Raw genomic sequence first — 16,516 nt, forward strand, 5'->3', positions numbered from 1 at the left:
GACTGGAACTCAACTTCTCTCCTAAAAACAACATAATTCACAACTAAAGGCTGAGCGATCTCAACCCAAATGGACGGGAAACCTTAAAAAAGATACCCTACTCCGGAAGAAAAAGAGGAGGCCACATCAAGAGGTAGGAGGGGTGATTTTGTGATATAAACAACCCCATACCTCCGGGGTGGGAAGCTCCACAGACTGAAAACTAACTGGTTCACAGAAACTCACCTACAGGAGTGAGAGTTCTGAGCCTCACATCAAATCCTCGCATGAGGGCATCTGGCACTGAGAGTAAGAGCCCCTGGAGCATCTGGCATTGAAGGCCAGTGGGGCTTGTGAGCAAGAGCTCCACAGGACTGGGGGAAACGGAGAACCCATTCTTAAAAGGCGCACACGGACTTTCACGTGCACTGGGTCCCAGGGCAAAGCAAGGTCTCCATAGGAATCTGGGTCAAACCTGACTGTTCTTGGAGGACATCCTGGGAAAACAGGGGTGAAGGTGGCTTATTGTGAGGGACAGACATTGAAAGCAAAGCTCTCAGTATTCAGCAGCTGTGCCTTTCTCTGGAGGTGGCCATTTTGGGAAAATCTGGCCCCACCCATCAGTCAGTGCTGAGAAGCCCCAGGGCAAACAATAATCCAGGTGGGATCACAGCTCCACCCCTCAGTAAACAGGCTGCCTAAAGACCCCTCAGGCCACAGCTGCCTCTAATCCCATCCACAGACAAAGCCCCACCCACCAGAGCGATTAGAATCAGCTCCACCTACCAGGGGGCAGGCATCAGCCCCTCCCATCAGGAAGCCTACAGCAAGCCCCCACACTGACTTCAGCCACAAGGGGGGCAGACACCAGAAGTAAGAGAGACTACAACTCTATTATCTGTAAAAAGGTCACCACACCAAAAACCTATAAAAATGAAAAGACAGAGAACTATAACTCAGATGAGGGAGAAAGGAAAAACCCCAGAAAAACAGCTAAGTGATGAGGAGATTCTCAGCATCCAGGAAAAAGACTTTAGATTGTTGATGCTGAAGATGATGCAAGACATTGGAAATAAACTGGAGGCAAAGATGGATACCTTACAGGAAACAGTGACCAAAGAGATACAAGATATAAAACTTAAACAAGAAGAGATGCAAAATACAATAACTGAAATAAAAAATTCACTAGAAGCAGCTAACAGCAGAATACAGGAGGCAGAAGAACAAATAAATGAGGTGGAGGACAGATTAGTGGAAATTATGGATGCAGAACAGAAAAGAGAAAAAAGATTGAAAAGAAATGAAAAGAGTCTCAGAGAACTCTGGGACAATGTGAAACGCAACAACATCCATATTATAGGGGTGCCAGAAGGAGAAGAGAGAGAGAAGGGGACAGAAAAAATAGTCCAAGAAATAATAGCTGAAAACTTCCCTCACATGGGAAAGGAACCACTCCCTCAAATCCAGGAAGTGCAACAAGTACCATATAAAATAAACCCAAGGAGGAACACACCGAGACACATATTAATCAAACTGACCAAAATTAAAGACAAAGAGAAAACCCTGAAAGCAGCTAGGGAAAAGAAACAAGTAACATACAAGGGAACCCCAATAAGGTTATCAGCAGATTTTTCAGCAGAAACTCTGCAGGCCAGAAGGGAGTGTCATGATATACTCACGTGATGAAAGGAGAAAACCTCCAACCAAGATTACTCTACCCAGCAAGGCTCTCATTCAGATTTGAAGGAGAAATCAAAACCTTCACAGATAAGCAAAAGCTGAGAGAATTCAGCAACACTAAACCAGCCTTACAACAAATACTAAAGGAACTTCTCTAGGCAGAAAAGACAGCAACAGGAAACAAAAATTCCGCAAATGACAAGGCTCACCAGTAAAAGTATATATACAGTAAAGATACGAAATCATCCATGCACAATTATACCACCAAAATCAGACATCATCAGAAGAGGTGGGTAAAATGCAGGACACTGGAGATGAACTTGCAATTAAGAGAACAACAACTTAAAACAATCTCATATACATATAGACTCTTACATCAAAACTTCAGAATAACTGCAAACCAAAAATCTACAACTGATAACACAAACAAGGAATCTCTGGAGAAGAAATATATCTCATAGTAAATAAGTGGATAATCCACCATGAAGGGGGTCATTTGACATCATTCTTGGAATGCTGAAGACTTCTTAGATCTGATTTTGATTTCCTCCCCATCAAAGAATTTATGATAATTATAATTAAATAATGCAACTGTACAATTAAATAATACAGTTCTACAATTGTATTATTAATAACCATTTCTCTCCATGGTACAATGTAAGGTCTATAATGTCTTATTTATCACATTACCTAGAATGGTGTAATGCCTTTATTGAAGAATCGATGAGATGTGTGAGGACATATTTATATAGTCACTCTGTTTTTTAATCAATTTATGCATTTTATATTTTACTTATTTTCAGAGGGTGTATTATTTTTGCTATTTTACCAGTTAAATTATTCTTTTTATTATGCTATATAAAATATTTAACTGTATATAAGGCTTTCTTCTTTATAATTTTTAGTTGCATAATACACACAATTTTAATATAATGCTAATTTTTAAAGAAAAAATTGAAATGTAATAAATAATACTAAATAGTAAAGATGAAAGTCATACAAAATGGAATAAAGTATGGAATAAATTTCCTATTTGTCTCAGCATATTTTCCATTCCACTTCTCCAGAGGGAGTCACTTAATCTGTTTCTTAAGATCCATGATATAATAATCTGTGTGAATGTAATTGTGTTTAAATATATGTATTTTATTCTGTAAAAAAATATAAAAATAAAACTTCAAAAAAAAATCTACTACTCAGCATTGAGGTAAGGCTACAAATGAAATAAAAATTTAATACTCATCACAAAAGAAAAAAAAAAGAAAAAGAAAATAGACCGTAAGAAAATACTTGCAAATCTGATGTAGGACTCACATCTAGACTGTATAAAGAACTCTTATCTTACAGCTCGATAATAAAAGGAACAACCTCCATTTCAAAATAGATTAAAGACATAAAGAAATTGAAATATCGACATGAAAAGATGCTCAGCATCTTTGGCTATTGAGGAAATGCAAATTACAACCAAAATGTAGTATTACTTCACATCCACCCAATAACTATAAGATGGATAATAATAAAGTGTTGGTGAGGATGTGGGAAAACTGTAAATTTATACACTACTAGAATATACAAAGTAGAAATATAAAATGATATATTTTGCTTTTGGGGAGGTGATGAAAGCATATTAAAATTGGATGGTGGTGTTGGTTACATACCTCCGTGAAGAATGCCTCAGCAGAGCTGTTAAAAAGAAAAATTAACTTTATCATTAAACTTCCCATTTTTAGAACTGGGACAAGTTATACAACACCACAAAGAAAGAATCATATATAAAACATGGGATTTTATGTAAGACAAATGACTTATAGCATTAAAGGCAAACAAACAAAAAGCAAGGGATTATTCCAGAATTGGTGGCGTAAAGGAGTAATGCCACCAAGCATAATGTATCAATCTTGATTAGATTCTGCACTGGGAAAACAAAGGCATTTCTGAAGTCGTTGGGAAAGTTTTAATTTTGACTGAATATTAGATGATACAATGAAATTATATTGTATCTCTTCAGCAAGTGGTGTTGGGAAAGCTGGACAGCTACATGTAAATTAATAAAGTTAGGACACACCCTCACACCATACATAAAAATAAATTCAAAATTGCTTAAAGACTTAAACATAAGATATGACATCATAAAACTAGAAGAGAGCATAAAGAAAACATTCTCTGACATAAATCTTACCATAATGTTTTATTAGGTTAGTCTCCCAAGGCAAAAGAAATAAAAACAACAATAAACAAATGGGACTTAAATTTACAAGCTTTTGTATAGGAAAAAAAAAAAAAAAAGACAACCTATGGAATGAGAGAAAATATTTGCAAATGACCAACAAGGGTTTAATCTCCAAAATATAAAGAGTTCACACAAGTCAACAAAAACAACCACAAAAACTGAAATATGGGCATAAGACCTAAACAGACATTTCTCCAAAGAAGACATACAGACGGCCGACAGACATATGAAAATATGCTCAATACCACTAATTATTAGAGAAATGCAAATTAAAACTACAATGAGGTACCACCTCACACCAGTCAGAATGGCCATCTTTAAAAAGTCTACAAATAACAAATGCTTGAGAGGGTGTGGAGAAAAGGGAACCCTCCTACACTGTTGGTGGGAGGTAAGTTAGTACAACCACTATGGAATCAGCATGGAGGTTCCTCAGACAACTAAAAATAGAATTACTATGTGATCCAACAATCCTGGGCATATACCCAGACAAAACAATGATTCGAAGGGATACATGCACCCAAATATTCACTGCAGCACTATTCACAATAGCCAAGACATGGAAACAACCTAAATGTCCATAAACAGATGAATGGATTAAGAAGATATGGTACATACATACAATGGAATACTACTCAGCCATAAAAAGAACAAAGTAATGCTATTTGCAGGAACATGGAGATTATCATACTAACTGAAATAAATCAGAAAGAGAAAGACAAATACCGTATGACATCACTTATATGTAGACTCTAAAATATGGAAACGAATCCGACTACGAACCATGAGGTTTCGGGTTCAATCCCTTGCCTCGCTCAGTGGGTTAATGATCTGATGGCGTTGCCGTGAGCTGTGGTGTAGGTCGCAGATGCGGTTCAGATCCCACGTTGCTATGGCTGTGGTGTAGGCCGGCAGCTGTAGCTCTGATTAGACCCCTAGCCTGGGAACCTTCATATGCTGCAGGTGTGGCCCTAAAAAGACAAAAGACAAAAAATATATAAATAAAATAAAATACGGAACAAGTGAAACTATTACAAAACAGAAACAGACCCACAGACAAGCTGAACAGACTTGTGGCTGCCAAAGGGGAGAGGGGAGGGAGTAGGATGGATGGGGAGTTTGGGGTTAGATGCAAACTATTACATCTAGAATAGATAGACAACAAAGTCCTACTGTATAGCACAGAGAACCATATCCAGTCTCAGGATTAATCATCATGGAATAAATAAAAAAATATATACATGTGTATAAATAAGCCACTTTGCTGTAAAGCAGAAATTAGCACAGCACTGTAAATCAACTATACTTAAAACAAGGAGTTGTAAGTAGAATGAGACCTCAGTGAGAGAGTCAAAGCTATAAAGCATTTAAGAAGAAAATATCAACCATAGCAATAACCTAGAGAGAATAAATTTTTAAGTGAAATATAAAACAAGCTAACCATATGGGGAAAATTGATATATTTGAATATATTAAAATTAAAATGCTAAAACATTGTGCAAAGACAAGGCACAAATTGGGGAAAAATTTTGCAATACAATTCACAAAGGAGTAATAACCAGAATATATAAAGAACTCCCTGCAAACTATTAAGAAAAACAGAAGAAAGACTTCAGCACATGTTTCACTCACCAAAGATGAAATCCAAATAGCCAATAAACATAAAGGCATTCTCACATGCTGTCAGCTGGGAAGTAAAGTCTTTTTGAAGAACAATGTGGCAATACATCTGAGTATATGAAAGGCGTTCAGCCTCATTTGATATAAGGAAAATACAAGAAAATGCTAATTAAATTATAAATTATAAAATACCATTATGCACCCAGCAGATTGGTAAAAAATTAAAGAGCCAACACACCCTTGGAGGAATGTAAATCAGTACAGTCATCTCTGGGAAATAGATTTGGCATGATGTAGCTAAATCAAATCAAATAAAAAGATGCCTCTTTGGTTCTGCTTTTAGGTACGTACCCTTTTAAAAATGCATATTCCAAGTCACACATACAAAATAGCCAGAGCAGCATTATCTGTAAGATCCCCAAACGAGAAACAACCTAGATATCTGGAGTAAAATGGCAAAATAAATTGTAACATATTCATACAATAGAATAAGCAATATACATTTGTTATGTATACCTTACATAACAAATTATATGTTTATAATATATAAAGAGAAATGTATAAATATATTATAAATATATATATATATATATAAATGTTTAGAAAAGGAAGCAAGTCTCAGAAGTGTAGAGTGTAATTTGACTCACATAAATTTCAAAAACAGGAACTCAATACTGTGTTTAGGAATGGATATACAGGTGGAAAAACTATAAAGAAAAACAAAGAAATGAGGAGTGGGGATGGTGTTAAAGAGGACGGCAGGGGCCATAATGGGAGGACCATATGGGGAAACTTCTGAGCTGTCGCAAGTATTCTATTTCCTGACCTGAGTAGTTACATGGGTGTTCACCTTGCGGTAATTTGTTTGAAAAATAGGGAGTTCCCTGGGGGCTCAGTAGGTTAAGGATGTGGCATTGTCACTGCTGTGGTTCAGGCCACTGCTGTGGTACAGATTCAGTCCCTGGCCTAGGAACTTTCAATGACATGGGTACGGCCAAATGTTGTGTGTGTGTTGTTGTATACATACATAAACAGATGTTTCATGTAATTTCTGCATATCCCACAATAATAATACAGGGAATTCCTGTTGTGGCGCAACGGCAACGAATCCATGAGGATGCAGGTTCAATCCTTAGCCTCGCTCAGTGGGTCAAGGATCTGGCATTGCTGTGGGCTGTGGTGTAGGTTGTAGATGTGGCTCAGATCCCGTGTTGCTGTGGCTGTGGTGTAGGCCAGAAGCTGTAGCTCCAATTCAATCCCTAGCCTGGGAACTCCCATATGCTGTGGGTGTGGGCCTCAAAAAAAAAAAAAAAAAAAAAAAGCAGGGAAAAAGAAAGAAAATATACAAATGGCTAGTAAGTATGAAAAGACATCTGACTTCATTAGTAATTAGTAAAATGAAAATTAAAAAATCATTGACCAAAGTTCCTATCGTGGCTCAGTGGCTCACGAATCCGACTAGGAACCAAGAGGTTGTGGGTTCAATCCCTGGCATCACTCAGTGGGTTAAAGATCCGGCATTGTCGTGAGCTGTGGTGTAGGTCGCAGACGCGGCTCAGATCCTGCGTTGCTGTGGCCCTGGCATAGGCCGGCAGCTACAGCTCCAATTAGACCCCTCGCCTGGGAACCTCCATATGCCGAGGGTGCAGCCCCAAAAAGACAAAAAAAAAAAAAAAAGACCACCTATCATGATTTGCCTAAAATATAAAAGAATGACAATATCCTTTTTTGCTGAGGATGCGAACAGGGGTTCTCCATTTGCTGTCAGAAGGAAAATAAATTTAGTCAAGCCTTTTCAAAGAACAATGTGACAATATACATAAAAGTGTAAAACTCATATAATTCATGAAGTATCTATTCTAATTTTAAATATCCATCCTAATGAAATACTAGCACGGGTACTCAAAGTATGTGTACAGAGACATTTACTGTTCACTAGAGCGTTACCTGCAACAGTGACAAAAAATGAATAAATGTCAACAAGGGAGTGTTTGTGAAAAGTATCAGAACCCATACATTGTAATACTGTGCAGCTATTAAAAATTAAGATAACTCGTTATGAACTGACACTGAAAGATCTCAAATACTTTAAGTGTACAAAAGCAAGTCACAAAACAACACATAATAGCATAATCTTATTTTTAAAATATAAATATGTACACATACGTAAGTATGAAAAACAGACTACAAATTTATACTCTAACCTGTTAGCAGTGATTAACTCTGGGACGGGGAGGGAACAAGTACAACTGAGTAGAGAGGGCACTTTCACATCTTACTCTACATACATATATATTTTCTGAATCTTTTGTGAGAGCATATGCATGGACTACTTGCATGTTTTTAACAGGTGGTAACAGCCAAACAACTGTATTGCTGTTTATTCCATTCCAGCGAGAACGACTGAATACATTCGGAAATAACTTGCTTTCAAAGCTAATTCTTTTGTTCCTGGAGGGCCTCAGGAGAGCTATAGTGTGTTACAGGGCTGTCAGCCATCAATTCAGGAGCCATGTGTAGGATACTAAGTGACCTGGTCCATCTCCAGGCTCACGGCTTGAAAATATTTGCATACATTCTCATATCCTGGCTCATTGGCAATAGCAGTAATGTTTTCCCAAAGCACTCTGCTAAAGTAAATAAATTCTGATGCTACACATCAAATCACAGCAGAGCAAAGTGTAGCTGTGGCTGTCAAGATGCATGTTTAGATCTAAATTAGTAATCACACCCTTGGTGAGTGACTTTTAGAATAAGCAGTTTGTGTTTGGATTCGTAAGAACAGCAGACCCCACCAAATCACAAAACAGCACTCTTCTCTTTCTTCTTCATTCCCTCACTCCACCACAGCCCTTTCTAAAGCAAACTATTTCCTATAAAAGTGGGGAAGAGGCAAAGCTGATCATGAGTTACTGGGAATTGGTGCTGAAGCCAAATAAAAACACTACCAGTATATTTATGAAGGAAAATCCAACTCCATGCATACATTTTGGTGTGCATTTTATTTTTGATTGGAATCATCCCCATATGAGTGAAACCTGCCAATGTATTCTTTACTCCTTTGAAAGCTGGGCCCTTGCCTTGCTGTGCCAGAGGAAGGCAAAACTAAGCCAGTAATGCTGGAGACGTCCCTGTTTCCATATGCACGCTGACAGGAGAGGAGCTGTCTAGAAAATGCCTTTTGATTGATGGACAGGGGAGAAGCTATACACATATGAAATACAAATGGAAACACATCAGCACACACGTCATGAACCTGGCCCTCAGGCATCCACTGGCATGCATCTTTTCCAAAGGATCTCTTATTCAATGGTATCAGCACTTGGTCTCGTTATGCCTCTTATCAGCAAATACCTTTTTATTCCAGAATGGAAAACAAGCTAGGAATTAAATACATCCAATATTGATGCTTTATTGCCATAAGTCAGCAATAAGAGAATGAATTTAATTTTAATACATTTGTTTTCGTGTGAGTCTTAATAAAACACTTTTGAAACATTCTGTACATTTCAAGCCACTCAGAACCGCGTTACATTCTATAAATGTGATTTGTTAGGATGAGGTGCCAAGATGTCTCTGTACAAAGATGTACAATATGTACAGTCACTCTAAGTGCAAGCTGTGCGAAGCAGTCTAGAACACTAATTCATGCCAAGGCTTAGAAAACATCTCAACACATAAAACTAAAGCTTCAAACAGCATTGTATTTTTTTTTTCCTGGGCAAATGATTAGTTTATAAACAAATATATGTATATGCCATATAGAAAGAATAGTTTAATTCCTCAGCTCCGTCAGCACCATGCAGCTGACTGGATACATTATGGGGCTGCTCTCCTAGTCCTCTCTCTTGAGGGCGCCACTCTGCCACACTCGGGCGGGTCTCTCATCACTGAGCTGCCGCCACCACCTTTGGCTGAACCACGGCAGCAGTGGGAGATTTAAACTTGGGGAGATAAAGGCCAAACTTGTTTTCAATGCCAGCAAAAGTGGCTGTGGCGAGTCTGTATCCACCAATGTGATCGGGATTGGCAGGAGGAAGGTCTGCGATGCGTGACTTGGGTGTGGGTTCGGAGCCGGAGGGTTTGCTGTTGACAGGAAAAGCCAAAGGTTAGCGTGCTCCAGACTGATGAAGATGGCACACAACTGAATACTCAGTCTGACCCACGTGCCACAAGGAAGAGTCTATCCAACTACTCCTCGTCATTCATGCTGTATTAGTCACGATGTATAGCTGCTTTGAAAGCAACACATTCACATATTTGATTTAGAAGAGAAATGGCCTCAATTGCATATATATAAATAGATCCACAGAAAAGAGATCAGAAGAAAATACACTCAAATAGTACCACTTTGGGAAGTAGGATTATGGATGATTTTCTCTTTTACGCTTCTCTGTTTTCCAAATTTTCTACGCTCAGCATAAATTAACCATAAGAAATTCACATTTTTCTTTTATTTTGACATAATTTTAAAAGCTAACTTTGAAAATAATAGACTCATGAAGGTTATTACTAAGGTTATTTAAAGAGAAATAGATATAATTCTTACTCTTACAGAGCATAAAATGTATAGAAAAGGATCCGGCGTTGCCTTGAGCTGTGGTGTAGGTCACAGATGCGGCTCGGATCCTGTGTGGCTGTGGCTGTGGCTGTGGCCGGCAGCTAGAGCACCGATTCAACCCCTAGCCTGGGAATCTCCATATCCCGTGGGTGCGGCTAAAAAAAAAAAGAAAAGAGAAGAAAGAAAAAAATTGTATAGAAAGGCTTGGAGTTCCCTGGTGGCTCAGTGAGTTAAAGATCTGGCATTGTCACTGCTGTGGCATGGGTTTGACCCCTGGTTCAGGAGCTTTCATATGCCCCAAGTACTAAGCTTCAAGAGGCAAAAAAAAAAAAAAAAAAAAAAAATTATAGAAAAGCCTGGAATTGTAAGATTACTGTTCTTACTTCCTTTGTGTAACTCCTTCTATTTCTTGTTTCAGCAGCTAATTCCCTATCTGGCTTCTGAGAAAGAAAGGAGTGCATAGGTTTATGAGGTAGAGACTCAGATATAAGATTTGATCTTCTACCAAAAAGCTGAGAATTGTTTGGGTTGGTTTTTTTGTTTTGTTTTGTTTTGTTTTGACAAGCCAGGGGTCGAACCCATGCCAAAGCAGCGACAATGCCAGATCATTAACTGCTAGGCCACTGGGGAACCCCAGTAAGTGCTTGCTTTGGGTATAACCTTCCCCACCCAGCAGATTTAACAAATGATGCCTCTTCTCCCCAGCACAAGCTTCAAGTACTAAGCTTCAAGAGGCCCAATTTCTGGCTTAGATCTCACCAGTGATTAGGTCCATGGCATAACATCTCTTTGAAACTTATTTTTTTTCTTTTTGCAAAAATGAGCTCTAAGAATACCTATCTAATAATAAATTATGGTGAATAAGGAAATCCTGGCAGTGTGAATGGGCTTGATTGAGTCTTGAGAAAGTTTACAAAAGCGTAACTAATACAAATTTATATTACTTCTGTTGAAAAGGCCATATATAATAAAATCCAAATAAGGAGCTAAATTCATGAAGCTCAATATTTGCTTATACTAAAAAGATAACTATCCACATTACATTTTAATTTGCTGCCTCCCTAAACTTTCCCCAAGTAGCCATATAATACTGTGTATGATGTCACCCAGTAAAGGTCTTATTTCCCTAACACTGAAGTTGCTCAAGCCTATTGCTTGTTTTAAATGCCCTGGCCCTGTGCAATCTTCTGTCCTGTCAGCTTCTAAGATTTCCAAAATGCTTTCGTAGTCCGAACAAAGATCTGTTTTGGTTTCTGGTGCTTTCTTTACAAGGGAATTGAACACTTACAGGCCTCCAAAATCAATGTAAAACCACCGCTGGAGAAGTTCATAGGTTACCAAAGTAACACCAAACTGAGGAGAGGATCGAAACACTCGAGCTGAAAGAGAGATGGGGGCAGTTAACAGCAGGATGACGGTGGCAAAGAGGACCAGTGAGTAACGGCAGCAGGACCCCAGTGCCAGCCAGCCTTTCCCTGTGGCCCCAGCCCCTACCTGCAGTCCCCTTCCAAAACGCTGAGGGCCCTTCTTCCCGGAGTATCTTCCTGAAACAGTCGATGACACCACTGTATGTGGTCTGGCCAGCGCGGGCGGCCACTTGCAGTCTTGTCTTGATGACATCAGCAGGGGTCACCAGAGAGGCAGCAGGTACACCTTTCAGGAAGAAGGCACATTTCATTTCCCCAAAGTACCTTACAAAGGATAGAAATACTGCTAACATCTAACAACACAATTAGCAACTTTAACTGCTTTAACTCGGAGCTTCTTAAGTAGACACCTGAGCACTAATGGAAAAAAGATATATATGCCTATCAGCTGCTTGGGGGTGGGGGGTCAGGGCAAAACTCTTTTTACTTTCTTCCTTTCTGAAGCAGGAAAATCTGCATTGATCCCAAAGAACTGTGAGAGGGGAAAAGAATGCAGCAATTAACCTCCTTTCTTTGCCTAAATAAGATATAGTATTTTCATGAATAATAAGAAATGAGGCTAATGTCAACTTAATGGGCTGTTACATATACCTGACACCAAACTCTAGTGGTTTTGGCTGATTCTTGCCACCTGACTGTGCAAGATGAATATCAATACTCATAGCCCCTCACTCAGCTGAGGCCCCAACTTGAGAGTTAGCTGTGCCTCCCTTCAGATATGCTTACATGACAGAAGTCATTACAACTGAAACAGAGGAGGCTGCACAACCAGTTAAGAAACAGTAGGGGAACTGATCATCAAAGGGCCTTGTCACCGGTCCCCTGCGCTCGCCCCAGCTCCCTGGGGCCACGTTGATTTTGATCAGCAGCAGGACACACAAGATGGATTTCACAACCACACCTTTTAGGTAGAAAACAAAACATGGGACAAAGGAGCAAGATAATCTTCCTCAGGGGGGAGAAAATTCAATTTGGCCTGAATATCACTAAGTCATCACTGGGCAGATGTAGGAGCTGGCAGACTTTGGGGGGGTGGGGGTTCCGATAGAGAGGGTGCAAATGTTCTCCCCCCACAGTCCAACGTCTTATTCAGATGAAACTAGGTAAACTGCTGCCTTTGGAATGTTCTGAATTTTGAATGTTCTCAAGTGCCTGCCAGCAAAGCTTTACAGGTAAAAAATTAGAAAAATTCATCAAATGTCTGTGGGGAAGAGGGTGGTGCTGACAGTTGCATGAAAATGTCTACATGATTCCATCAACCACTGGCAAAATGCCTGTCCGTGGTTAGACTGTTCTTTGCTGCTCACTGGAGAGCAGAGAGTTGCTGGCTCTCACTTAAAACTGGGAGACTTTGGTGAGTACCTGAAAGGAGCTAGATGAACACTTGGTGCCAAGACCTGGCAGGTAGCTTTACTGGCTTTCAAATAATGACTGCAAAGGACTGCCCCAAATAAGGGCTCAAAGCTCCCTGGCAGAGTTTCTTAATCATCACAAGTCATTCCTTCTCATTATGGGTGAAAAGATTATGTCCACCCCACACCCCCAGAACTAAGGGCTCCTGCTGCATCCCACACTTCAGGCTCTCCTGCTGCTGACCCAGAGAACGCACCCAGTGCCAGGACCACCCTGAGCATGTGGGCCCAGCGCTGGGTTCATGTTAGCTCACCCTGCCCGTTTCTATGCCTGACCAGCTGTAACTGGGGAAAACACATGCCCTTTCCTTCATCTGTCATTTCCGAGGGCGGGTGCAGTGAAGGACACCTGGTCCTCCCCTTCGATCCCAGGTCCGCTCCCTCACAACTCGAGAGGAAGGCTAGAGCATGTGATCAGAAGGAAGCATCTTGGTCCCTTCCTGCATTTGTGAGGCTCCTCTCAGATGGAATTTCTTCTGTGCCTAATTTGGTATCTCAGACCAGATGAAGGTCCTCATTTGTTGACATTTATTGAGCTTATTATTAATGTGCTGGCCACCTGGGAAGGTCAGGATGAAGAGAATGAAACCCCGGCCTTAAAGAGCTCCCAGCCTACTACAGAGACTAAAACTTATGCAAACAACCATTAATAAAAGACAAAGTGCTAGGGGGCAGAGAAGAGATGCCACCCAAGGGCAGGGTGGTTCACAGGGGAAGTACTGCTTACTTTGGTCTGATGAGGATGATGGCAGAAGGAACAGGAACAGCTTCCTGAAGCAAACTCAATTTTGAGCCAAATCTTATGGATTCTAATACACAATTAGAAAGTGTGGGCATGCTAGACCTGTGCATCAGGATGAGGTACAACAGAGCAACTGATTTGATGAAGAACTTTTTCATCTTAATGCTTAGCTTGGCTGCACCCAAGGTTTCAGGGGCAGAGGAGGCTAAGAAACATGTTAATGATGAAAGCCCAATTTAGATGGGCAGAACTCATTTGGCTCCGAGTTGCTAAGCTGCATTAAGCTGTTTATCCACATTATGCAAATGTAATTAACTCTCATCAGAGTTACAGCACACCCCACAAAGGAGAAAAAGCAATCACAGTTAAACTAAGTTAGATACAAACAATAACCCTTCCAGAAATACAGGGGGCAAAAAGTACACAGAGATTCTGTACTTCTTAAAGAGAATGGGGCGGGGAGGAGAAGAGCAGGGTTCTTTGGGGTTTAGAAAAAAAAACTGTAGTTACCTGCCATGGCTCCAGCTGCAAGGAGATTTAAACCTCCCACGTGTCCATTTTCATCAGCCAGAAGTAGTTTGCAATGAGCATAAACAGGAAAATAGATGGCAGAGAAGGGAATGTCTCGGAGGAAACACGCTTTGGCACCCTGTCACACGGTGAGGAAACAGTTCAAACAGATGTGTAAACAAGGTTGGATGCCCACAAGGGACCCAGGGTGACAAGCCTGAGGTGGCCCTCAAACAGTATTGGGACTGATGTGGAAGGGAAATGGGAGAACTAGCCAGGCAGACAGAATCAGACCTGGCTCAAAGTCTCAGAAAGATGGGTGCAGCCTGGAGTCCTAGAGGTAGCTGAATGGATAATGATGGTATTCTGACAGCGAAGAATCTTCTGGCATTTCCAGTAGAGATCCAGTTTTTAAGGTTAATAAAAATGCAACCCTCAAACCTCTAGGCTGCCTGTTCTGTTTGGCTTTGGTGAGTGCAAGTGGATGGGGTGTGGCTGGGAACAGACTTAGAAACCAAGTATTAATAGCTTGATTTCAAAGCAGCCAGCAAAGGCAGCCCCCAAACTAATCTCAGCCTAGAGCTCCTGAAGTACCAGGTAAGAAGCCATGTGCAGTAGCAGTGGCAAAGGAAGGTGGCCGTTCTAGGGAAGGGGAGAAAGAAATCACCAATCTTCCTTCCTCATTCCTCAGGTCCTAAATAGCAGAGGACCGGAGGTGGAGGTGGGGCAGGTAGGGAACCCAGACAAAATATTTTAGCAGGAAATTTCCCTGGGAGTAGAAAACCACCCCCACTGTCTATGTGTCTCAGTGACTGAGGATGGAACAAACACCCTCCTCAGCCCACAATATTCCCCTGCCCAGGCTTTAGCTGGCCAGGCAAAAACTCCATCTTTGGTACTTGTTTTCCCTGCTGGCTCTGTTTTAAAAAGGCAAACTCAAAAATTTCTTTTTTCTTTCTCTCTCTCTCTCTTTTTTTAAAAGGAGTTCCTGTCGTGGTTAAGCAGTAACAAACCCGACTAGTATCCATGAGGATGCGGGTTTGATCCCTGGCCTTGATCAGTGGGTTAAGGTATTGCTGTGACCTGTGGTGTAGGCTGCAGACGTGGCTTGGATCCCACGTGGCTGTGGCAGGCAGCTACAGTTCAGATTTGACCCCTAGCCTGGGAACTTCCATATACCACGCGTGCAGCCCTAAAAAGACCAAAAGAAAAAAAAATTCCTGGGACTCTCTGAAGAATGATACCGAGAGAAACAACATTAAATAAACTCAGCTTGCAAAGGGAATTCCAAAAAGGGTAGAAGTTGGGGTGGAGGGGAGAGAATACGTTCAAAACTCTCTCAGGATAGGCATCATTGGTTTACTAGTCTCCTATGAGCCTGGTAGCTGTGTGGTTCTAATCTAGAGAATTTCTCATTTCCAATTTGCGGCTACAGAAGGCAATGTATACATTTCTACAGGGACAGATCTATAAATAAATCAGATGCTGTGGAAACACAGTTGTCTATAAAAGCTAAATTTACAATACTCCCCCCTTATACCAGGCAAAAGAATAGAAAGAAATACTCTTCCCTGTTTAAGAAAAATAATAGCTTCTGCTCCATTACATCTGATCTGTAATGATGGGAGTAAGTATACCTGCAGGGACGGAATCTGTTGACTGGCATTTTGCTAAAGTACAGTACACTCTGGTATGGCTTTTTTTTTTTTTTTTTAATGGAATTCATTATTGACAAATCCCACCACTTAACTTCTTAAAAAGACCCGAATCCTACCAAACTCTACTACTGTTTCACTATGGTCAAATTATTAAGACAAAGAGAAGCTCCTACTGGGAAGATAACAATAGAGATAACTCAGACTCAAACACAAGATTTATTTTGAAGCCCTAAACTATCCCAAAAAGAAAACCAAAAGGACTTCCCATCGTGGCGCAGCAGAAACAAATCTGACTAGGAACCATGAGGTTGCGGGTTCGATCCCTGGCCTTGCTCAGTGGGTTAAGGATCCGGTGTTGCCATGAGCTGTGGTGTATAGGTCGCAAACATGGCTCAGATCCTGTGGTGCTGTGGCCGTGGCTGTGGCCAGCAGCTGTAGCTCCGATTGGACCCCTAGCCTGGGAGAACCTCCACATGCCTTGGGTGTGGCTCTAAAAAACAAAAAATAAAAACAAAACAAAAAACCACCATAGAAACTTTTCCCAAACCCACCATCAAGTAAAAGGCTGTGAGCCTGAAGCCAGTGGGTCTATAGTGCTGGCCTCCCTGCTGGCAGCTTCATAAAAGCCTGAAGATAACCATAGGAGAGCATGTTTGTATATCCCTCTGCCTCCAAAAGAAGTGTCCTGATTTTTTTT

The 16,516-nt window shown here is 40.6% G+C and overlaps 1 protein-coding gene across 5 annotated transcripts in view; it reads right to left on the minus strand.

Annotated features, from left to right (window-relative positions):
- The window catches only part of SLC25A12 (solute carrier family 25 member 12), a 125,996-nt gene continuing 117,972 nt past the window's right edge, over positions 8,493-16,516 (minus strand). For all 5 annotated transcript variants that reach the window (XM_021075518.1, XM_021075522.1, XM_021075520.1 and 2 more), the window contains 4 exons: positions 14,162-14,300; positions 11,565-11,723; positions 11,359-11,449; positions 8,493-9,595 (listed from right to left, as the gene is read on the minus strand). In XM_021075518.1, coding sequence (XP_020931177.1) covers positions 9,397-9,595; positions 11,359-11,449; positions 11,565-11,723; positions 14,162-14,300 — 588 coding nt within the window. In that variant the 3' untranslated portion in view covers positions 8,493-9,396. The remainder of the gene's footprint in view (positions 9,596-11,358; positions 11,450-11,564; positions 11,724-14,161; positions 14,301-16,516) is intronic.

Source organism: Sus scrofa, chromosome 15, assembly GCF_000003025.6.
Source record: "Sus scrofa isolate TJ Tabasco breed Duroc chromosome 15, Sscrofa11.1, whole genome shotgun sequence".
Lineage (NCBI taxonomy): Eukaryota > Metazoa > Chordata > Mammalia > Artiodactyla > Suidae > Sus > Sus scrofa.